Below are 24,511 nucleotides of genomic sequence, written 5' to 3' on the forward strand. Positions count from 1 at the left end.
TGTAGAAATTTTCGTAAGAAATTGTCTATTTGTTACAGCCTTATATATTATGTAGAAATTTTCGTAAGAAATTGAAATACCAATCTCATTTTAAACTGGATGACAGGCAATTGGTGATTTGTGGGCTAAGATCTAAATTATGTATAAACATAATTGGCACAAAAGGAAACACAAGAACTTTGTCCACTGTGTTGTATCTCTCACTGAGAAAGTGAACATAATTGACTGTTAGACTTTCACTGTTCAGAAATTAAGGAAAAGGGACTTAATTTCCTGCATGTAGATCCACCTTTTCATTAATGGACTTTTGATTAAGTTGAATGACTTAAATAATAAAATCCTGCCAAATGTGGTAGTTTACAGCATTTTGGTACTTGGGGAAATAGTCGTTCCTTTCATAACTGCTTATTGTCAAATTGGTACAAATGGGTAGTGCAGTTTTAAAATAAAGGCTTCAAGGAGGTGGGGAAAAATAATACAATAAAAAACAAAGCAAAATACAAGGTTTAACAGTCGTCCTGCCTATAAAAGTCTTGACTTGACTTTTTTCCTTTTATTGGAATTGGCAGCACGTAACAGTAAATAAACTGTTTTCCAAAGTAAATCTAAATCCAGCCCTGTTTCCATCTCCATACATAGCAGCAGTAAACCAGACTTCTAGAGGGACTTCTCCAGATTTGTCTATGTAGGTATAGAAACCTTGTTTCTTTATGATGTCCTCTTCCTTGGTTTTCTGTATCCTGTCTTTCTTCTAGCCCTTTACTTACACTTTTGAGGTTCCATATTAGATTTGGAGAATTTCACTGAAAGAAGAGCCTTTACATATTAAATGATGGCAAAGGCATGGCTACAACATAAGGGATTTTTGTACAATGCAGAAAAGAAGTGGACATTCCCACAGTCCATAGAATATGTGTATTACAAATTTCTCCTTTTATGTGGGTTCTTAATTATTAACATAGCTTATATTTTATAGACGGCTATGTGCCAGTCATTGTGTGCTTAAGTGAGCACTTTGCAAAGATAATCCTTTTAATTCCCAGCAATTCTCTGAGGGTAAGTAATGTTTTTATCCTCACTGTATAGACGAGGAATAAAGACTTAGAGAAAATGTGACTTTCGTGTGGACAAAATCACAAAGTTGAGACACTGGATTTTGAATCTTGACATTCTGACTCCAAGCCCTTGTTCTTAGGTTCTATTACTGCTCCCAAGGTTTTTTTTTTGTTTTAATAATGTTCATTTTTAAATCAATATTTTATCATAATTGTTGAAATATAGTTTGAAAATTTAGTATATAGAGTTGTAGAATACTGAACATTGAAATTTTAGTAAACAATGCTTTGAAGTTTCCTTGGATAGTAACATTAAATATTTCTATATAACTTCAATGTTAATTGCTATCAGGGAAATACAGTACTAGGCTCCTGCTTATGGAAGGATTTGTGAACTATTGTAAGAAATCCAAATTCTGTATTTTTTGTATAGTCCTAACATGTTTTTCTTTTTAAAGGTATTATTATGATGGGGACATGATTTGTAAAGTTCAAGGCAAGAGATTTGTGTACAAGTTTGTCTGTGACTTGAAGACACTTATTGGATACAGTGCAGCAGAGTTGAACCGTTTGGTCACAGAATGTGAACAGAAGAAACTTGCAAAGATGCAGCTCCATGGGATTGCCCAGCCGGTCACAGCAGTAGCCCTGGCCACTGCTTCCCTGCAGACGGAAAAGGAGAATTGAGCCCAGGATCTTCTGGGAGCCCGAGGTCTTTCTTAAATATTAGAGCAAGTATTGCTCTTCCTTTATTACTGAATTTGAATCTTCTTTTATTTCTAGACTGTACAATCTGACGCATGATTTTTTTATAAATATTTCATACTCTTGTGAATTTGGATCTTTTTACTTTGAGCATATATTTTAGAATACGTGTATGTTAAGGATCACCACAATGTCTTCAGCACGAAGTCAGGTTCATTGTGGGATAGTTTGTTAACAGTCAGGAAAGCTAAACTGGTCAGTATTAATGTCTAGCCCTACCAAAAATAGCCAGTAGCATCTGAGGATGAAAAATAAATGAAGTATCTCCAGGAAACAGTCTGGCTTAACTATTTTTGAAAATATAACTGTTTCCCTTCTCTGCTGCTTTAGATGTTGCTTTACATAGAACCAGAAAATGGAATTTTTCATAGCTAAAGCATGTGTGCCTGTTTCATCTAATCAAGCAGAGCTAAAATATTCATATCGAATAAAATTATAGTATTAATAAATTACTAAACTGAGAGTATCAAGTTATTAAAATAATTTATATATTTGCAAGCAAGGACAATAAGAAGTCGACTGGCAGAAGAGCATTGCTGCAGAAGGAGATCCAGGTTGAAATCTGGCTTAACTCAAGCTAATTTTAAGGATTTTCTGTATAGATTATTCATAATGTCAGGCCAAGAATTTAAATTATTTTAAGAGAGGCATTTAATTCTAATAAACCAACTATTAAAAAAATTCTGAAATGATCTCTGTTTTTCCTGTCAGAGATTTAAAAAACTGAAAAAGTATATACCTCAGCCAGAAAATAAAAGTTTGGTTTAGTTTGGTTTGGTATGGCTTGCTTCCTTTCTTTTTTAAAATTGTCCTATATTGCCAGTGTATTGTGCAAAAGCATAATAGTCATTGTGTTTCTGATGAAATGAAGACTTTAAATCAGTAAACAGTACTTTACCTTTCAAGACAAGAGCAAATTACTTGCCAGTAGTTTTAAAAAGAAATTCTCCAGTATAGGCAGTCTTCTCTCAAAACAAAATTTCCCATTTACTTAATTTCTTCCTTTTGAATATTATATATGTGTGAGTATAAATATCTTTGTACATGTCCAGTTGACCACTATACACATATATATGAAGATATAATGGTAGTCAAAAGGAAAGATGTATTAAAACATAATAACTCATTTAAAAAATGTTTTAATTATATGATTCTCATATATGAAACTCTTATCACCAGCTAACACTAAACAGAAATGGCTAGAAATGTCTTTCTTTTTTGCTTGCTTGCTTTTTTTCTTTTTGTTTTTTTGTTTTAAGGTATTATACACGAATCATGAGATACTGGCAAAGAGCTTTTAATCCTCTTACGGCAGAAGGTTGATTCTCACACATTACTTTATGCACCTTCTTCCTCATCATTTCCTTTAAATCCATTCCCCTAAACAGCTTTATAAGAGCTCAGTTGATGCTTCTGACTAACCGGAGGAGAGGGCCATGGTTATAAGTCAAGGAGGCATTGCTAGCGGTCTCTGTACTGGTCCCAGATAGTGGTCTGGAATGAACCATAAGGCAGGGATCCTAGGACAAAGCAGGAGAGGAAGGCTCTCTGGTTTTCTTCTCTGGTAACCTCAAATCGTAACTTGAAGTGCTGGGCTGTAGGACTGCAATGTGTAATATCAGTTCATTTATATGCTTAAGTCATTTAAGACCCTGCAGTGGATGCCTAAAAAGAGTAAAACTTGTAACTTGTATTTTTACCTTTCTATAAACACATATGGAATAGACTGACAAACTATTAGTTTAATTTGGGCACTGACTACAAGAATATCTGAGTAGAATAACCATATGAAATAATATATAGAAGCTCTACGTTCAGAACAAATAGATCACCAAAAAAAAGGTTTTGCTGCACCGTCTTGCAGTCTGGGGAGTTGACAAGTCCTCATAGTTTTAAAAAATACAATAAAATAAACTCTTCTGGTATGTTAGCAAGAGCTTAAAATTTTTGACTTTAATATTTAAAATGCTTTTGGGAAGACATTATTTTAATGTTTTAGCAAAGGTGACAGACTTCATGTTGCAACTGTATGTATATGTATATATTTTAAGGCAAGGAACACCCACATTTCTTTTAGATCTCCGAAGTCAAACTGTTGCTGTTTCTCCTTTAAGCATTCCTTAGATTCCTTTTTCCAAGAACACATTCTCTCCATTTTTCTTCCTTTGGCAGTTTTTATTTTATTCCCCATTATAACTTGAACAAAGATCATTCTCATACAGGATCAGGTGCTATTTCTTTTTTCTTTTGCTTCTTCATCTGTCACCATCATTTTATGCATCAGAACATAGGTGAAGTCAAGAGACTGATTTCCCCAATTGATGCAGGAAGCTTCAGTTACTTTTTCTCAACTTAAATATTAAACTGTTTTCATTGTCCTTATTGAGGTTACGATCCTCAGAAAGCCAGGAATCTTTTCTTTTATTGGAAGAGAACTTGCGTTGTAAAAGAAAATATAATTCATGCTATTCATTCTTTGCTGTTTTTATGAATAAATTTTCCATAGGGGAATTTACAGTTTAAAGGAAGAAAGATAAAATGATTGGTCATCTTTTGTACTAAGTACAGAAATAAGGAAATGTCCATTTTTGTTTTAAAACTTTTTCCCCATGAGGTTCTCATTGAGCCAACTTTCATATGTGTTTAGCCTGAAGTTTGGAAATTTGTGTTGATATCGGAAAATCAGACATATTAAACAGATTTGCTATATGTGGTTGATCTTCATATGGATCGACTCATCACATCACATTAATTTTTGTATCAGTCCATGTCAGTTAATTAGGGAAATGGCTTAGTTGTTTTTCTCTCCCGATTAATGGTGAAACTCAAGTGTGATACTTCTTTAAAGGGTTGTGCCTCCAAATATTTTTGGTGAGGTTGGCTGTTTTCCATGTTCATCGTTTTATGCTACTGCCTTTTAAAAAGAACTAGTGTATCTTTGAAATAGCACAAAAGTGTTTTAAAATTCATAATTATAAAACAACCTGTGACTAACTTAATGTCTTCACATCTAGGAGGTGTAAAAATACTGATATTTCAGTGATACTTCACTTGCTGCCAGAAAAAAATATCCTCAGTCTTTTGTAAAAGGAAGGAGGATTTTTGCATACATTTTTACTCTTTAAATAAAGACACTTATACAGTCATAATAACAATTATGTATTGCTTTGTGGTTTTTATTTTTTTTGTAATTTTACATGGAACAGTTATTTTCTATTTTTACTCAGATAAAAAATATTTGTGCATAAAATGTAAAAATAGTAAAATGAGAAAAATAAAACTATTATACAGTATATTTCTGTGTTTTTGGAAGTTTTTTTCCTGCATAAAAAAATAGTCTCAAGTTCCTGGAGTATTAGGTTGGATGAAAATATGACAGTCTACATCTGCTGTATTGTACATGAGAGTCCCATATACTTAAAAACTATCAATTTGGGAAGAACAGATTCCACTGAACTAAAATTAGATGTTAGAGTTTAGTCTTTAAGAAAATAAATGAGGGCTCCTGGGTGGTTCAGTTGAGCATCCAACTTTTGATTTTGGCTCAGGTCATGATCTCCCAACAGTCTTGGGATCGAGCCCCTCGACGGGCTCTGCACTCAGCAGGGAGTCTGCTTGAGATTCTCTCCCCCTCTCCCCTGCTTGCACGTTCTCTCTCTCTCTCAAAATAAATAAACTTTTAAAAAAAGAAATGAAATCCCATCCACAGAGCCAAACTGTTTTAGAATAGAAACAGAAGAAATGGTAACACTGATTCCTTGTCAAAAGGCAAGCCAATGACTGTTAAAGTAGAAATTTTTAGTAAACCTTTTTTAACTAAAAAAAAAATTACCTGTTTATGTTTTCTGCATAACAGCAGGATGCTTCAGCCAGGACCAGAGTCTGTGGAATCAAAGGGGTCAGGGGAAAAGGTGCTATATGTTATTTATGGTCAAGCAATATCAAACGCTGATTGACATGTTTACAAAATTATAGTTTGAGTGAAACAAACTGCTTTAAAAACACAAAACCTAATTTTATCTAGTTTGAAGTAATGAAAATAATCAAAATTAGATATATTCGTATTCCCAAAACACTGATTTTTTTTGGTGTGTGTATGACTTTAAAGCTTAATTTGCAAGCTAAGCAGATGTTTAAAAGGCTTTTTACTACAAGTAAACTGATTTAAAACACTTAGACTGATTTTAAAACCCATGGTGAAGGACCACTTTTTTATTTCCAGTGTGTCACAGACTGAAACTCTTAGAAAACGTGATTTCCCGGTGGGGGAAATGGGGAGTTGTTTAATAGGTATAGAGTTTCAGTTTTGCAAGATTAAAAATTCCTGGGTATTGATTACACAACAATGTGAATATACTTTCCATTACTGAACTGTACACACTTAAACAAGGGTAAGATGGTAAATTTTATGTATATTTTACCACAATTTAAATGTTTTTAAAAAAATGAATCACTAGGAGAATTTAATAACTCAATGTAACTCACCAATTTATACAATATAGGGAGACAAAGCTGATTATCCCAATAGCTGTAGGAAAAGTATACAGTAAAATTTAACAACATTCATTCATGATAAAAATTGAGCAAACTAGAATTAGAAGGGAACTTCCTTAACGTGATAGAGTGTCTGAAAAACCTGCAGCTAACATCATACATAATAGTTTTCCTTCTAAAATTTGGGGAAAGACACATACCAGCTGTCACCATTTCTATTCAACACTATATTGAAGATCCTAGCCTGTGAAGTAAGAAAATTAGCATACATATTGTAAGAAGGAAAACTGCAGAAGACATCAAATATTGAAAATCCTAAATAATAGACTTTTTTTAAAAACTAGAATTGAGGGGCGCCTGGTTGGCTCAGTCGGTGAAGCGTCTGCCTTCGGCTCAGGTCATGATTCCAGGGTCCTGGGATTGAGTCCCGTGTGGGGCTCCATGCTCTTCAGGGAGTCTGCTTGAGAGTCTCTGTTCCTCTCCCTATGTCCCCCTACTCGCTCGCTCTCTCGGATAATTTTTTTTTTTTAAAGACACAGAACATACCCATTGAAGGACACACTAAGGTTTACAGCAGCTTTATTCAAAATGGCCCCAAACTGAACAAATGTTCATCAACTTGTGACTGAATAAATAAATTGTGGAATACCCATACAATGGAAATACCATTCAGCAATAAAAAGAAACAAGCAACTGCTTCACCAACAACTCTAGAAAAGTTGTATCTGATCTGTAAGGACAGAAGGCAGATCAGTGGCCGCCTGGGGTTAGGGATGGGGGGTAATTTTCTGTATTGGAAACAATGAAATTTTGAGGGGTGATGAGTATATTCTACATTGTGCTTTGTTGATGATTACATAGGTAGACAAATTTGCCAAACATTTAAATGTACACTTAAAAAGGGGGAGGGGGGCATGAGAGTATGTAAATTATACCTCAACAGAAAACTGAGTAACTAGAAAAATAAAATGAAAAAGGTTAAAGTACATATCCATTTTTTAAAAATTATTAGGCTTCACAGACATGAGATTACTCTAATTGCTATAATTGTTTCGGTGTCTGTCCTTATCCACCTGTGGACAGATAGCAAAAAGTCACGTACTGACACTCATCGGCAGACCACACTGATACAAAGTGTTTTGTCATTAAATGATGAGCATCAGTTTTAACTAAACGATTATGGCAATGTCAGTGGTATATGAAAATTTCTCTGTAATCTGAGAAAAGCACGTTCTCATATCTGCTAACAAGGTAATTGATTTTGGGGTCTTCATGACACATCTAACACCCAATTAACACCCATGCTATTTTCATAAGTGATATGACAGTGACTAGATGGGAATGGAATAGAACACTTAAAGATAACTATTGATCATATCTATGAGCAACTGTTTAGTTCACTTGCTTAGAAATCTATGCAAAAGATTTGTTCTAATAGTCTCCATTCTAAAAGGAAAAGTAAAGTTTCCTACCTCTAATGTTGGTGTCACTTTATAGAAGTAAGGGTATGATCCACATTTCATTAGCACATTGGTCAACTTCACATCATGGCATAAATGAACCAGAATGTTCACTTGCGTTAGTGGTTTAAGAAAAAGGCTATGTATTAAGAATCCCATGGGAGGATTCTTGTCTTCAGGTCTCAGATTACAAAATGAAGAGGATATTTTATTTTCAAGAAAATTCTTTACAAAAATCTACCCTATTCCTACTGGCCTGAAGTGTATTGATTAATTGATTGAACAAATAGGAAGTACCTAACAGTGGAGAATATGTAAGGTGGTGTGTCAAGGAAAGAGCCAGAAGAAATATGTGACAGTCCCAGCTCTACCACTAACTAGGTACGAAATTTAGGGCAAGCCATTTAGCCTCTCTGCTCCTCCATGGCCTCTTTTCTAAGCTAGGATAGTCGACACATTTGCCTGCAGTGCATGTCTATTGAGATGATTAAATGAAATCATGTAGTGAAAACATCTTACAATTATGTAACATGAAATAAGTGCAAGGGTCTGGAAAAGAAAAACTACCCTCCACAGAATGCAGTTCTCTATTGTGGAAGTTGGCACTCATTTAATGATAAAATGATAAAACATTGTAAAATGATCAATTATTTTAAAGATGATAAAATGTCGTTGAATGGCTGAATGAGTGACTAAATAATGGCTAAATCTGATCCCTTATGCTGTGCCAAGCCCTTTATTTGTATTCTCGTTTATTTCTCTCGACCCCTTGAATTAGCGAGGAATATTACCCCTTTTATAGTGAAGAAACTGAAGCAGGGACTGGTCAGACGAGCTGATCAAGGTCACTTGTATAAAACCAAGCTAGACTTGAAGCCAGTGCTGGTGCTTTTCACTGGGGAGTGTGTCTCAACAGCATTTTGCTGTCACATCTGTAGTCACTGAAAGGGAGATGTGTTTAATACTTCTAACAAAGAAGAATTGCAAACACTTAGTACCTTTCTCATTTCTCCTGGCTTTTAGTTGTCTTATCCAAAGTGAGAGATTTAACACTAAATTTTTTAAAGGTCCATGCATCTCTAAAATCATATAAGTCAATGATGTTTTAAGGGCACCTGGGTGGCTCAGTCAGTTGAGAGTCCGACTCAGGTCATGATCTCAGGGTTGTGAGATCAAGCTCCGTGTTAGGGCTCTGTGCTGAGCATGTAGTCTGCTTAAGATTTCCTCTCTCCCTCTCCCTCTACCTCTTCCTGCTCCCCCCAAAAAGTCAATGATGTTTTATAAAATGCTGTTATACAGCCCTTTGTAAGATAATGGATATAGGCAATCATCACCAACAAATGCTAAAAACATTAAGTGAAAAGTTGGTGAGGCATTTGATAAAGGACAATACCTGAAGGCACCGATCTATCTTAGTATCACACAAAAAGAGATAACCAGCTATGTGCCCCAATAAGACTGTTCTTGACAAAAAGTAAGCTGAAACTGAAACTGATAAATCTCTTAGAAATAAGTCTCAGTTTATAGGAAACATATGAAACAGAGAAATCGTCATTACACAGATACAATTAGCAAAATACAAATGAAGACAACAGATACAAGCAAAGAAAAAATTAATTATATGAAAAAAAAGAGGAAGGAGAATGTATAGATTAAAAGAGATTTAAGAGTTTTTTTTAAATTGAGGTATAATTGACATATAGTAAGAGTCTTTGTTAAAGATTTTATTTATTTGACAGAGAGAGATAGTGAGAGCAGGAACACAAGCAGGGGGAGTGGGAGAGGGAGAAGCAGGCTTCCCGCAGACCAGGGAGCCCAATGTGGGGCTCGATCCCAGGACCCTGGGATCATGACCTGAGCCGAAGGCAGACGCTTAACAACTGAGCCACCCAGGCGCCCGAAGAGTCTTTTTTAATCAACCAAATGAAATGTGTGGTTTTGTTTGGATCCTAATTTCAACAAATAAACTGTAAAAGAAATTGAGGCAATCAGGGAAATTTGAACACTGGATATTTTTAAATATTATGGAATTTCTGTTAATTGTTTAAGGTGTGGTAATAGTTTTATGGTTATAGGGAGGGAAGGAAGGAAGGAGGGAAAAAAGGAGGGAAGGAAGGAGGGAGGGAGAGAAGGAAGGGAAGGAGGGAGGAAGGAGCAAGGGATGAATGGATCTTTATTTTTTAAAAATGTATACTGAAGTATTTAGAGATGAAATAATGCGTTATCTAGTATTTACTTAAAAATATTTTGGTGAGGGGTGCCTGGGTGGCTCAGTCGTTAAGCGTCTGCCTTCGGCTCAGGTTATGATCCCAGAGTCCTGGAATCGAGTCCCACATCGGGCTCCCTGCTCAGTAGGAAGCCTGCTTCTCCCTCTCCCACTCCCCCTGCTTGTGTTCCTGCTCTCGCTGTCTCTGTCAAATAAATAAATAAAATCTTAAAAAAAAAAAATCTTTAAAAAAAAATATTTTGGTGGAGGAGGGCCTGGGTGGCTCAGTCGGTTGGGTGACCAATGCTTGATTTTGGCCCCCTTCCTCTTCCCTCCCTGACCACCTACTGTAAATTGCCCACCAAAGGGTTGAATCAATTTATACTGCCATGAACAAGGGATGAGAACGTTTCTACACATGTTGTCCAACACCACAAATAATCAGACACTCAAATCCTTACAATGTAATAGGTCACAAATTATATTTCATTATTTTGATTTCCATTTCTTTAAAATGGAGAAATAAATGTCAGGAGAGGTTAAGTGATTTGATGAGGGTTAGTTACATTGAACACAAGGGGCAGGGCGAGTGTGAGAACCCGGTCTCGTGACTCCTAATCTAGGACCATTTCATTTGATATAAAAATTCTGGTTTCCCTTCTTCCAGTAATTGTGTGTTGGGGAAGGGGGATGGCACTGGTGGAGAGCAAGGGGACTGAAAGTTACAGGCAATAATGTGTGGGAGGATCATCTTTAACTGAATGGAAAATTGGGGCAGAGGGGCAGGCATAAATGAGAGGAGAACTGTATGAAATAGACCTCAACGTATAAGAAATGCTTTGTTAGTGGCCCTGGTCCTCAAAATACATGGTGAATGGCATATCACTTGCTTTGTTTATAGATCAAGAAAAATTATACTAGAAAACTGCCTTTTTCCTGTGGTTATTTAGGTTATATTCCATTAAAACTTGGATCTGCTGAAACCCATTATTGGTAGCATTAGTAGGGCATCAGGAAATAGATAAAAAAGAAACTGAAAATATCAGAAATAATCTTATTGATCACGTGTTTATCTATTTAATAGGAAAATTATGTCTACTTGTTGATTTAAAAAATCCATTTAATATGGGGTGCCTGGGAGGCTCAGTCAGTTGAGCAGCCAACTTTTGATTTTGGTTCAGATCATGATCTCAGGGTTGTGGTGATCCAGCCCCGTGTTGGGCTCTGTGCTCAGCGAGGAGTCTGCTTGTCCCTCTCCCTCTGCTCCTCGCCCTGCTTTCTCTCTCTCTAAAATAAATAAATAAAATCTTAGAAAAAAATCCATTTAAGATATTTTATCTTTCTGACATAAGACACAAAATTTGTGAGGAAATTTTTTCTTTCTTCTTTCTTTCTTTCTTTCTTTATCTCTCTTTCTTTTTTTTAGAAGCATGTTAAGGTGTGGACCAGGCTCAATGAAGGGATTCATATTTGGATAACAGTAATCACAGGAAAACAGCATTTCACCACTTTAATGTTTAATTCTTTTTCTTTAATATATTTGGCTTTTATATATCTTTTAAAATCAACCTTAGAAGTAACTTTGTAGAAACTATTCTGCATTCAAATATTTTCTCCTAAACAAAAATTTTAGGTTGTTGTATTGATTGATCCCATATCTCCTTATGAAAACATCTTGACTGATATCACTGGTTTAGGTTTGAAGGGGATTAGACAATCTGTGGTAATCTATTTTTTAAGTCAAGACTTTTAAAAGGCACGGAGTTCTAGAAATGGCAGGATTATCCTTCTGCTAAGATATTATTCGTGGATTCAAAATTCATCTTAACCTTTCTTGTTCCACAAGCTGGAAAAAAAGCAGCTGTTAAGCAGAATCCTAATGACAAGTTCTTGTCAAATTCTCAGTACTGAAGCAAAGCAATGAACTCTAAGAGCCATAAGCTTCAGAAGAATTTAGCAAACAGGAAGTCAGAAAGCTTTCAGAGGTGAAATCTTTCAGCTGTGGGGATTTAGAGCTGAAATATTCCATGATACGTATTTGATAAACTTTCATACTGCTGGGGAAAAAAATTCCCTCCTGTTTCCTTCTTGTGTAAAAATTAGCTCATCTCATCCCTGTTGAGAAATAAATAATGCCAAGTATCTTTGCAAAGATAAGCCAAGTAAGCTTATTTTCTACATTTTCACGTCATCTGTGAAGATATCAGAATGCCCTTTGGCTCTTCGGTTTTCAAGTCATTGGCAATATATTTGAAACAGAATGATCCTGAGTGTTCTCTCTCAGATGAGAAATAGTTGAACTTGTATCACCCTGTGGGACCTATTCAGAGTAAATCAGATACACCATGGAAGCTGGCTGTACTCCTTCTGAAAGTGCATGATTATCTCAGCTTATTAAATATCATCCTAGAAATCTGAAGGATTTCTAGTATTGTGCTTTGGAAATCTTTACTCCAGATACACGATACTGGTTTCCTAGAGTAAATCTTCCTATATTTTCTCCTTTCCCCAAAAGCTGATAGCCAGATCACTTCAGTGTCTCCTTTTGGGGTGGAGCGTGGTTAGGGGCTCTATTTCTTCACTCTGTTCCCTTTGATTGACAAGTTTTTTCTTTTTATCCTTCCTTTTCCTTCCACTTCTTTTTACTCTCTTCAGAATCTTCATGACTTTGGGCACTTGAAAGAAAGTCTAGAATGGAGCCTGAAGGTGGGTTTTGAGGACAGTGGAAGTGTTCCGTATAAGCAGATAAAATTCTGTTGTTGTTGGCCCAGCAAATAAGAGAGAGAGGAAAGCTGAGCATGGTGTCTGTGAAGGCTGAGTTGCAGAATCTTGTAGCAAGTTGAATACCCAATATGCAATTCTAAGATGCTGGCATTGCTATAGGATAAAGCCCTCACCATCCCCTGCGTGCACCTGCAGTCTCTGCCTCAAGTACAAGTGCACTGAATAGGTAGATTTGGAGGCAACCAAGAAACATACCTAAATCTTAGGAGTGGAGAGCCTCCCAGCTGACACTGTGTGTTTGTGTGTGTGTATACATTTCAGTATATCTGGGGATGACTTTTGAAGAATTGGGAATTCATTAAAATATAAACATTCGTTATCTCAAGGTGATAGAATTATGATTTTTACAGATGTGTATATTCCAAATGTTCTACAATAAAAATATATTACTTCAGTCACACTTCCAAACACGGTCAAGATGGAGTCAGAGGTACTATGGTCTGAATGTTTGTGTCCTCCCCAAATTTGTGTGTTGAAATCCTACTACCCAAGGTGATGGGATTAGGAGGTGCAAGTTGAGTAGGTCATGAGGGAGGAGCCCCCATGAGTGAGATTAATGCCTGTATTGGGGCTGAGAGAGCTCGCTGGCCCCTTCCATCAGGTGAAGACACATGGAAGAGGGCCCTCTCCCAACCATGCTGGCACTCTGGTCTCGGACTTCCAGCCTCCAGAACTTTGAGAATAAATTTCTGTTGTTTATAAGCCACCCAGTCTGTGGTACGTTCTTATAGCTGCCTGAATGAACTAAGACACAGGGACTGGATTTATCATCCCTCCTTAAACAAATGTAAAAGCAAGGGAAGAAAAAATGTGAAACATTTTTCAGATTTGGACATGAGGCCGCACAGGACCAGGATCCTTTTTTTTTTTCTTTAAGATTTGATGTATGTATGTATGAATTTATTTATTTGACAGAGGGAGAGAAGAGAGAGAGAGCACGCAAGCAGGGGAAGCAGCAGAGGGAGAGGGAGAGGGAGAAGCCGACTCCCACTGAGCAGGGAGCCCAATGCAGACACTTCACCAACTGAGCCACCCAGGTGCCCCACAGGACCCAGATCCCAAGAGGAGGAAACAAAGGAGGTAAGCTGGAGGATTGCCCAGTTTACTGCTCGGGCTGAGAGTCAGGCCCACAGCTCAGGGTGGGGCATGGGAACCCAGAGGGACATGACTGGGAAGCTGAGACAGAGCACCCTCCCAGAGAGAACAGGGCTGCCCTGAGACAGAGCATGGGAGACCTGCAGGGAGCCCCAGGGCTCTTCAGCTGAGCACTGGTGTCCTGTGTGGGGCACTCCCCATGGCTGAGGACAAAGCCACCTGACAGGAGCACAGAGAACAATCTTCAGAGCTCACGTAGGGCCAAGGGAGGGTGGTGCTTCCACGAGCCATAGAGGTGGAATTCGTGTAACTCATGAGATGCGGAGGAGAGTTCTCAGACGACTAGCAACTCAAGACTGCCTTGGTCCCGGAAAACAAAGCTTCGAAAGCACGCCTCATTCCAGGACGAAGCTTAAGATTACCTATGGGAATTAAACATAATAGAGCATTGCTTAGTTGCATGATTAAAAAAAAACAAACTTAGTCTTCAAGTTCCAACTAACTGATTTTCTTCTTTTATGGCACTTGACGCACCCTATATTTTTTGGGTTTTTTCCAGTTGTGTTGTAAACGGCTTTCTCTAGTTGTGTTGTAAATTCCCAGAAGACAGAGAACATCCAAGATTCATGCATATTTGTAGCTCTCTTGCATTTTTGATACCTTACATATAAACCGATTTCAAAATATGTATTTGCCAGAAGTGGCTCTTCCACTAAAGTTACCCAAAAGTATTAATTGCCTGCTAATTTGTGTGATTCATTTATTTAGAAGTCTACTTTTTAAAAATGTGAGGGTCAGGGATGACTGGATGGCTCTGTCAGTTAAGCATCTGCCTTCAGCTCAGGTCATGATCCCAGGGTCCTGGGATCGAGTCCTGCATCGGGCTCCTTGCTCAGAAGGGGACTTGCCTGCCGCTCCCCCTGCTTATGCTCTCTCTCTCTGACAAATAAATAAAATCTTTAAAAAAAAAAAAAATGAGGGTCAGCTTAAGAATCTCTCATCTCATTGTTGCTAGTCTGTTTTCCAAAGTATGAGCCAAAAAATATGGACTAGTTAGTTCTCGTGGTCATTTTTATAATAATAAAAAAATATTTTTATTATTTATATTGGCATTTGAAAGGCCCTTTTTTCAAATCCAGCTGGGATTATTTTTGCAGTACTTAAATGGGGATTATTTGAGTAGTAGTTCTAAATAATATTGAAAAATATGAACTTGGGGGTTTCTGTGATCCTTTGAGATTCCAGTTCCAACTATTTCCAGTTGATGTCACTATAGCGAAGGTATCTCAAACATCTGGTGTAAAAGCAGTAGAGAGGGGAGAATACAAATCTAATAATGGGGCTGAATCAAGAGGAAGCATCTATTTTGGGGGCTGCTGCGAAAATGAGGATGGGGAACAGGGCAAAACATCAGAATTCAGTTCTTGGAATCAGAGCGGCTGAGTGAACGCATTTGTCTGATCTTACCTGAGTCAGCAAGCAACAAACAAATCTGTGATGAGTTTGGAAACTGCTGAAACTGCTTCTCTTTGCGGTGACATAGAAGGTAAATCTTTGGTGGCTTGGAACGGCCGTGAGGCATGGAGGTAGCCGATTACAGCCTTTACTGCCATTTCTAGGCTCTTTAGAAAGAAGTAAATGGACCCCTTAAGGCTACAATGCAACAGGCAACAGGCTGGTGTAGTGTCTCCCTCCCCCATAGGAAGTCAGGACAGATAACCGAGGAAGTCTATAGCAAGGACAGCCTTGTTTATCAATAGGAGTAGTAATGATTCCCAGTGTCTGAAAATGAACAGAAGTTGGGATAAAAAATGTCTGCCTGGGCACTTTATAACTCCAAAGTAAACAATATGTCCTTGAGTTCCAGCAGGTGTTGAGGGACTCCTGAATCTTTCGGTGTTAGTTCAAGAGGCAAGGTGAAGGAACTTACATAACTCAACACTGTTCATCAGCGAGCATTCACTGGGTCTTTTTCTGAAATGGGAAAAACAGAGCTGTTTTCAGATATTATTCAGCTGTGCAGGGAGGCAAACAGATGTATTCATTAGCACTCCCCACAGAGCATACTGTGATATTCACAAGTGGAAAGTGCTGGAGCTGAGGTTACACAAATGTTTTCTGTTATGAAACCCGCCTTGACGGGACCATGATTTTCAAGGAGATTCTCATTTTAGACCATTTCTTGTTGTCGCACTTAATGTGGAAGGTGATTTTTCCAATTAAGACAATAATAAGTTGCATTCTTACCTTTTTTTTTTAAAGATTTTATTTATTTATTTGAGAGAGAGAGAATGAGAGAGAGAGAGCATGAGGGGGGCAGGGTCAGAGGGAGAAGCAGACTCCTCGCTGAGCAAGGAGCCCGATGGGGGACTCAATCCTGGGACTCCAGGATCATGACCTGAGCCAAAGGCAGTCACTTAACCAACTGAGCCACCTAAGCGCCCGCATTCTTACCTTGTTTTAAAGAGTAGATACTCTTGTGTGTGTGGTTTTTTTTTTTCATTTTTTTGGTTGGTTGTTTTCTTTCCGCCAAAAGTAGGAAACCTAACCTGTTTAAGATTCCATTTTCAGTATCAAGATACTCGATGCCCCCCAGGGAAGAAAAAGGTTTTTGCAAAGTTGAAGGAAATTCAAGGCAAGACTGTGAGATACCATTAGTGCTAAAGTCAGAACTAAACACATCAACTAAGAATTGCTTTTCCTGTTTTAAATCTATGAATCAGTAATAATGATGAGCATGGAGAAGAACATGTATTTGGAATTCTGCTGGAGAAAATCAGGATTGTGTGGCCCTTCCTTGTCAGCTGCAGCTTTGGATGCTGAGGTTCTCTGTTGGTCAAGTCATGACGCTCAGGGAGAAGCCGGAGGCAGGGATATCTGTTGAAGGCTCTCAGGCCTGAGATGCAGAAATGGGTGGAAATCAGTCTCTAAAGCTCTCATAGGTATTTCAAAAACAGGTACTAAAACAACATGAGCAAGAGGTGATCCCTGGGGTTTGGATTTCTGTCTTCTATTATCAGCGGCTAACTAGGCAGTGAAATATTCATTACTTGGGGTGGGGATTTCTTGGAAGCAGAGATTCCTGCCTTTCCTTCCTTATTTGGTCAGGGGTTTCCTGTCATGGTGCCCGCAGCCATCTTGGGCACGTTTGGCTTGATCACCTTCTTGGGGAGCGCTGCTAGGACAGGCCTCTGACTCTCCCCGGTAGCTGGCCATGACTTCCCCTTTGATGGCCCCAGGGTGTCCTGTTAGAACCTAACTAACTGCCTCCTCTAACAAGTGGACCTTGAATGGGATTCCTAGAAACGCACCATTGGTTCCTAGAAAGTATCTCTGAAGTAACTTCATGGTGTGGAGGAGGTGGAGAGAAAAATCCCCAGAAGAAGGGCAGTAATAATGACAAGAGTGAAATGGAGAACGAGAAAAAGAGAGGAAATGATGATCCCTGTTCACAGAATAAAATCTATAAAGAAATATGGTCCTTATAAAGCAAATTCTGCCAAAATGAATCTTGTTTTTCAAGTTTGGCTTTAGTATTAACAGTCAGACAGTTGCCAATTTGTCTGTTGGGACTGTGTTGAAGCGTTTTCTTGATCTAGAATTTCCCTGTGGTCTTTCTGGCAATTTCTTCTGTATCCCTAGGTTTCAACAAATATTGATTAAATGTCCGTATTGTGCTAGGAGGTATAAAAGAAGCATGTTTTACCCTCTTGCAAGACCAAACTGCCCCATAATAAATTGAAACAATATTCCTAAGATTTTGAGATTCATGGAAGGGTAAAATTACAAAAATAATACCAACAATAATACCTTATTTTGCTGGGGCTGCCTTAATAAAATACCATAGATTGGGTGGTGTAAACAACAGAAATTTATTTTCTTATAGTTCTGGAGGCTGGAAGTCCAAGATCAGGGTGTCACCAGGGTTGGTTTCTTATGAGGACTCTCTCTCCTTGGCTTATGGATGGCTGTCTTCTCTATGACTTCACACGGTCTTTATTCCATGTGCATGCATGTCTGTGCCCTAATCTTCTCTTCAAAAGGACACCAGTCATATTGTTAGGGTTCACTTTAATGACCTCACTTTAACTCAATTACCTACTTAAAGACCTCATTTCCAAATATGGTTATTTTGAGGAACTAGGAGCTAGGATTTCAACATGTGAATTTGGGGAGGGGGATATAATTCAGCCCACAGCAAACAATGAAAACAAACCCACAAACCAATAATCCCAGGTGGATGACACATGGTTTCAGACTTTTTATTTTGCCAATTCAGGAGTTTAAAAACATGGACATAAGATATTGTAGGGAAGGAAACATTTTCCCTCTTCATTTCTAGGTTCTTTGGATGGCCCAATCATTAAATTGACATAAGACACCTTAACAGGAAAAAAAACCAAATGTAATTTTCATACATATGAGAGCCCCATAAAAATGTGAGGCTAAAGAAGTGACCAAAGCAGGAAGTTGATGTCCTTTTAGACAAAAATTGTCAACACAACAGGGTTTGGGCTTGGAGTAGTAAATTAGTGAAGTAACAAAATTTACTTACACAGACTTCTTGGTCCTAAAGTCTACCTCTGATGATAAGGTTGCCTTCTACCCTCCTGCTACAGGGAGGGTATTTTTCAGATGAGAGATTTACTTCCTGCTCTCAGAGGGACAAAGGAGGGTCAAAGTGTCCTTCATGAACTGGCTATTTCTCAGGTAACTTTAATTTGAAATAATCAATATGACAAAGTGACATATTTTGGGGTGGCATATTCTGCTCCCCTTCACTATTAACATAATTTAATAAAGGAAATAATTTATTAACAGAAAAATAGAATAAAGAATAAATTGGGGTGCCTGGTTGGCTCAGTCGGTTAAGCGTCCAACTCTTAATTTCAGCTCAGGTTATGATCTCAGGGTTGTGAGATCGAGCCCTGGGTCAGGCTCCACACTCAGCAGGGAGTCTGCTTCTCTCCCTCTCTCTCCCTCTGCCCCTCCTTCCCACTCCTTCTCTAAAAAAATAAAAATAAAACATAAAAAAAGAATAAATGATGAATTGTTAAATCATTTCTTAATGAAAGAATAATTATTAAAGAATAATCAAGGAACAAAGGAGTATTCTAGAAACTAAATACATTCAGGGACGCTTGGGTGGCTCAGTTGGTTAAGCGTCCACCTTCAGACCAGGTCATGATCCCAGGATCCTGGGATTGAGTCCTGTGTCAGGCTCCCTGCTCAGTGGGGAAACTGTTTCTTCCTCCACCTGTCGCTACCCCTGCTTGTGCTCTCTCTCTCTGACAAATAAGTAAATAAAATCTTAAAAAGAAAGAAAGAAAGAAAGAAAGGCCTGTGTAATATAACTAAAGGAAGAGAAGGGACAAGGGAGGTCAGAATTAAGGCAGGGTGGCATCTGTAGGCAGTGTATCCTATTTCTTTGTTTGAATTTAACTGCACATGCCTATAATTTGCTATTCATTTTTATGGACATGTGTGTGTCTTGTTGCTTCTGTCATTTGAGAAATTGTTCATAAGTGATCAAGAGCCAAGACTTGATGTTGGTGGAAACCCTTGGAAGCCCCATCTTCATCTCACACAAAGAGGGAAGTAGACAGCCCAGATGGAATTCAACACAGACTATGCTGTTGAGCTGCTGCTTGTAGAGCTGTTAAAACAGAATCATCATATTTGGAGAAATGTTCTGATGTTGTACTCGTGTTCTGATGTAATTCCCTACAGAGGCTTATGGCAAATCTAAAGCCCTGCAGGCAAGGGATAGTTTCACATTAATTATCCCAGGAAGAAGTGTATTCTAAAAGAGGAAATTAAAACTGATAGTTCAGTGTCAGATTGGCTTGGAATCTAAACCAATCTAGAGGAATACTTATGGAGGAAGTGGATGGAGTCTGGTTTTGTCGTGTGGATCTTCTGCTGGTAAGAGGGGACACTGATGTCAGGAGACAAGCTCAAGGATGCTCCAGTGGAGGATAAAATACTCTATGTTCATACACGTTGGGCCAAAACATCTAGTAAGGGTGATTCTCCATTGATAGCTAAAATAAAACGGTATATTGCATTGAAATGACTTTCTGTAACCCCTGAACCTTGAGTTAAGTCTTATTAAAAACTGTAACCTGGGACACCTGGGTGGCACAGTTGGTTAAGCTGGTTTCAGCTCAGGTCATGATCTCAGGGTCATGAGATCGACATGAGCCCCATGTCGGGCTCTGCACTCAGCACAGTCTGCTTAAGACACTCTCCACTCTCCCTGCCCCTTCCGCTTGCACGCTCTCTCTCTCTCTAAAATAAATAAATAAACCTTAAAAAAAAATAAAATCTGTAACCTGTTTCAATTGTGCTGTGAGGGGGTGCCTGGGTGACTCAGTCATTTAAGTGTCTGCCTTCGGCTTGGGTCAGGATCTCAGTCCTGGGATTGAGCCCTGCGTTAGGATCCCTGCTCAGTGGGCAGTCTGCTTCTCCCTCTGCCTCTGCCCTTCCCCTCATTCATGCTCACTTTCTCTCTCTCTCAAATAAATAAAATAAAATAAAAATCATGCTGTGAGCAAATATTTGATTCTGCACTTGCCCCACAGGTGAAGGATTTGCAATCTTTAGACAAGACAATATACTGATCCTGATGTTATTTAAAACTTTTTATATTTTGTTCATCATGGATTTTTTTTGTGTCCATTAAAAAATAATGCATCAAAATATTGTTTACTTCAATTACCGGGTGTTTTTGGTGCTTCTGTAAATTTTGCATCTCAGTATCAGTTCTGATTCTTTCAAGTCTTGAAATTCCACGGTCTGTTTTACAATGGGATAGAGAGTTTTAAGTTTCCAAGCTCACAGAAAATGAAACAAGAGATGTAACAATAAGGTTTTACATCACAGTAGGAAAAAGCTTAACAAAACACATAAAAGTATTTCATGATTCTAAGAGCTGTCAGTATATACATCAGAACTTCCTCAGTAAATGATACTCTGGATGTAGCAGAAAGAAGAGAGAGGAAGAAAAAACTACAGGGTGGTGATGGCAGTCCAAATGTGACAGTCACATCAACAAATCACTGGCACCATGAAATCCTCGGCCTAAAACCGTGCATTGTGATATGATGTGTTTATGCTTATTTTTGGATATGGTACTAGAGAGAATTGAAAATATTTCTACTTACACTTGGGAATAAATCATTACTGTGGTAATATTATGTCACCTTCACAGCATCTTCTTCTTGGCTTTAGCATATAAAAATTAAAATTAAATATCCAGAGACCTTCTGGCTTCAGTTCCAACATGTAAAGAGCTTGGAAGTCGTCTCTCCTGTGCTTGTGAGAAGGACACAGCTGAACCAACTGAAAACCTATGACTTGGCTTGGATCCATCCGAGAGTTGAAGTTACAGGGCGAACTGCCACACTAAACGTGGAGAGGCAAGTGAATCTGGAGTCACAGCCCATACCTGCTCAACTGGAACAAAAGTGGGTGGAGCTGTATAGACTGGTAACATGTGAACTAGCTTGTCCATTAAAAATGGCTGGGGCCCAGTCTAAAGGGGACTTCCACACTTTCCTATGTTTTTACCTCAGGGGTCCCATCAGGTTCTCATGAGGAAGAGCCAGGAAAGATCCCCTCTGACTCTGGTGGAGAGAAAGCATAGCCACTGTAAAACAGGCCCCAAGTATTCTCCATCATGAAGGAGAACTCAATGGAACAAACTTCCCCAAAGCATAATCTCAACTGGGGAAGGGCATCTCTGTTGCTACAACTGCCTCCAGACTTCTTATTTAAGGAGGGCAAAATAAGAAACATTTGTGAAGATCAAAGCCCAGAGACCCACAGAAATACTGGGATTTCATCAAAAGATTAAAGAATGTTTCTCTCCCCCCACACCTTATCACCACACCAACAGCCCTCCAGTATCATCAAAGTGGACTGCTGTCACAGTGTCTTCGATTCCTAGCATTTCCTTTTGATTCCTTTCTTAGAATTGAAAAAACTGCAAGATGAAGACTGCGGAGTAGTTCTTAAGGAGTTCCAAAGTCAACAGGGGAGACAAAAACAAGGACACATGGGGCACCTGGGTGATTCAGACGGTTATTAAGTGTAGACTCTTGATTTTGGCTCAGGTCATGATCTCAGGGTTGTGAGATCCAGCCCTGCTCCTGGGGAGTCTGCTTGAGATTCTCTCCCTCTCCCTCTGCCTTCCCCCCTCAACTCGCTCACACTCTCTCAAATAAATAAATAAATAGATCATAAAAAAACAAAACAAAACAAGGACATTAGAGGAATCTGAAGGCATTAGCACCTACAGTTACAGTAAACTTTAACATAGCCCAATTTCTAATCAAATTAACATAAAAACATACTGTAAAGCTTTTAAACTTAGGTTTATTACCTAACACATCATGTCTGGCCTTCAACAGAAAAATTTCCAGACGTGCTAAAAGGCAAAATGCAAAAGACAAAACAAAACAAAAAAAGAAGCAAAGCCCAAAAGACAATACAAACATTAGAACAAGACTCAGATATGTATGACACAAGGTTTGGAATGATCAGACAGAATTTAAAATGACTATGATTGTTATGGCAAGAGCTGTAATGGGAAAGGTAGACGATGTGCAATAGCAGATGGGAACTGTAAGCAGAAAGATGGGAACTCTAAGAAAGAATTAAAATCAAATGCTAGAATTCAAAGCTCTATAACAGAAATGCAGGATGCTTTGGGTGAGTTTCTTAGTAGACTGGATATAGCAAAGAAAAGACTCAGTGAGTTTAATTTTTCAGTAGGAACTTCCCAAACTGAAATACAAAAAGAAAAAAGAATGAAGAAAATGGAACAGAACATCCAACACGTGTGGAATAATTTCAAAAAGCATAATTTGCACATAAGTAGAATACCAGAAAGAGAATAAAGAGAGTGAAGAAGGAGAAATATTTGAAGTAATTATAGCTGAGAATTTTCCAAAATTAATGAGACATAAAACCACAGATGTAGGAAGCTCAGAGAACACCAGCTAGATAACTACCAAAAAATCTATACATAGGTATATCACATTCAAACTGCAGAAAACCAAAAACAAAGAGAAAGTCTTGAGACAAGTTTGAATGAAAAAAAAAGCATATGGAAGAACAAAGAATTACAGTAGACATTTCATCAGAAAACATGCAAACAAGAAGAGAGTAAAGTGAAATATTTAAAGCATAGAGAGAAGGGGTTCTTGGGTAGCTCAGTCGGTTAAGCGTCCGCTCAGGTCATGATCCCAGGGTCCTGGGATTGAGCCCCTCATCGGGCTCCCTGCTTGGCAGGGAGTCTGCTTCTCCCTCTCCCTCTGCCTCTCCCCCCAGCTTGTGTTCTCTCTCTCTCAAATAAATAAATTAAATCTTAAAAAAAAAAACAGAGAGAGGAAAAACCCCACCAAATTAGAATTCTAAATCCCACACAATTATCCTTTAAAAATGAAAGAGAAATAAAGACTTTCTCAGACAAACAAAAATTGAGGGAATCCATTGCCGGAAGGCATGTCCTACAAGAAATGTTTAAGAAGTTCTTCAAGGAGAAGGAAGCTGATATAGATGTAGAAACTCAGATCTGCATGAAGAAAGGAAGACTGTTGTAGAAGAAATAAGTGAAAATAGAATAAAATCTTTTATAAAAAGGAGGAATTAGGATACTCTGTTTACAAAGTATCTGCACTATGTGTGATAGAATGCTATCTGAAGGTTGACTTAGATTAGTTAAAAATGTATATTGCAAACTTTAGAGCAACTACTAAAAATTAGAAGCATAGCAGATATGCTAAGAAAGAAGGTAAAATGGAATCATATTAGATACCCAATTAAAGGCAAAGGAGGCAGAAAACGAGGGGAAAAAGAAAGAACAAAGGCAACAAATAGAAAACAGTTACAAACATGGTAGATATTAATCCAAATATATCAATAGTTATTTTAAATGAGAATGGTCTAAATATATGAATTAAAAGACAAAGATTGTCAAAATGGATTAAAAATCAAAACAATTATATGTTGTCTATAAGAAACCCACTTTAAATAAAAAGACTCAGATTAAAAGTAAAGGGATAGAGAAAGGTATGTCATGCTACTATTAATTTTTAAAAAGATGGAATAGCTATATAAATTTCAGACAAAATAGACTCTTCAGGGTAAGGAAAAATTTCAGGGATAAAGAAGGGCATTACATAAAAATAATGGTCCTCTCCAAGAAGATAAAATAATCTTTAACATTTATGCACTTCACCACAGTGTCAAAATACAAAAATGAATAGAACTTTAAGGAGAGATAGATAAATCCACTATTATAGTTGGAGACTTCAACACCCTCTCTTTGAGTAATTGATAGTTGAAGCAGGCAGAAAATCAGTAAGAATGGAGTTTATTTGAACAGCATCATCAATCAACTGGATCTAATTAACAGTTACAGAATTCTTCATCCAAAACAGCAAAATACACATTCTCCTCAAGCTTTCATGAAACATATACCGAGACAGCCCACAGAACACACCTGAATAAATTTTTTAAAAAATAGACATCAGGGGCACCTGAATGGCTCAGTCGGTTAAGCGTCCAACTCTTGATTTCAGCTCATGTCATGATCTCAGGATCCTGGGATCAAGCCCTGTGTAGGGCTCCGTCCTCAGCAGAGG

General features: G+C 38.0%; 2 protein-coding genes across 5 annotated transcripts in view; both read left to right on the forward strand.

The window, feature by feature from the left end:
* The window catches only part of GABPA (GA binding protein transcription factor subunit alpha), a 33,306-nt gene extending 30,706 nt beyond the window's left edge, over window positions 1–2,600 (forward strand). For all 4 annotated transcript variants that reach the window (XM_081798981.1, XM_081798976.1, XM_081798996.1 and 1 more), the window contains one exon: window positions 1,514–2,600. In XM_081798981.1, the coding sequence (XP_081655107.1) occupies window positions 1,514–1,742 (229 nt within the window). In that variant the 3' untranslated portion in view covers window positions 1,743–2,600. The remainder of the gene's footprint in view (window positions 1–1,513) is intronic.
* Window positions 1–24,511, forward strand: part of JAM2 (junctional adhesion molecule 2) — a 427,760-nt gene that overhangs the window by 97,953 nt on the left and 305,296 nt on the right. The window lies entirely within an intron of this gene.

Source organism: Leptonychotes weddellii, chromosome 1 (genome assembly GCF_054177405.1).
Source record: "Leptonychotes weddellii isolate Sample4059 chromosome 1, ASM5417740v2, whole genome shotgun sequence".
NCBI lineage: Eukaryota > Metazoa > Chordata > Mammalia > Carnivora > Phocidae > Leptonychotes > Leptonychotes weddellii.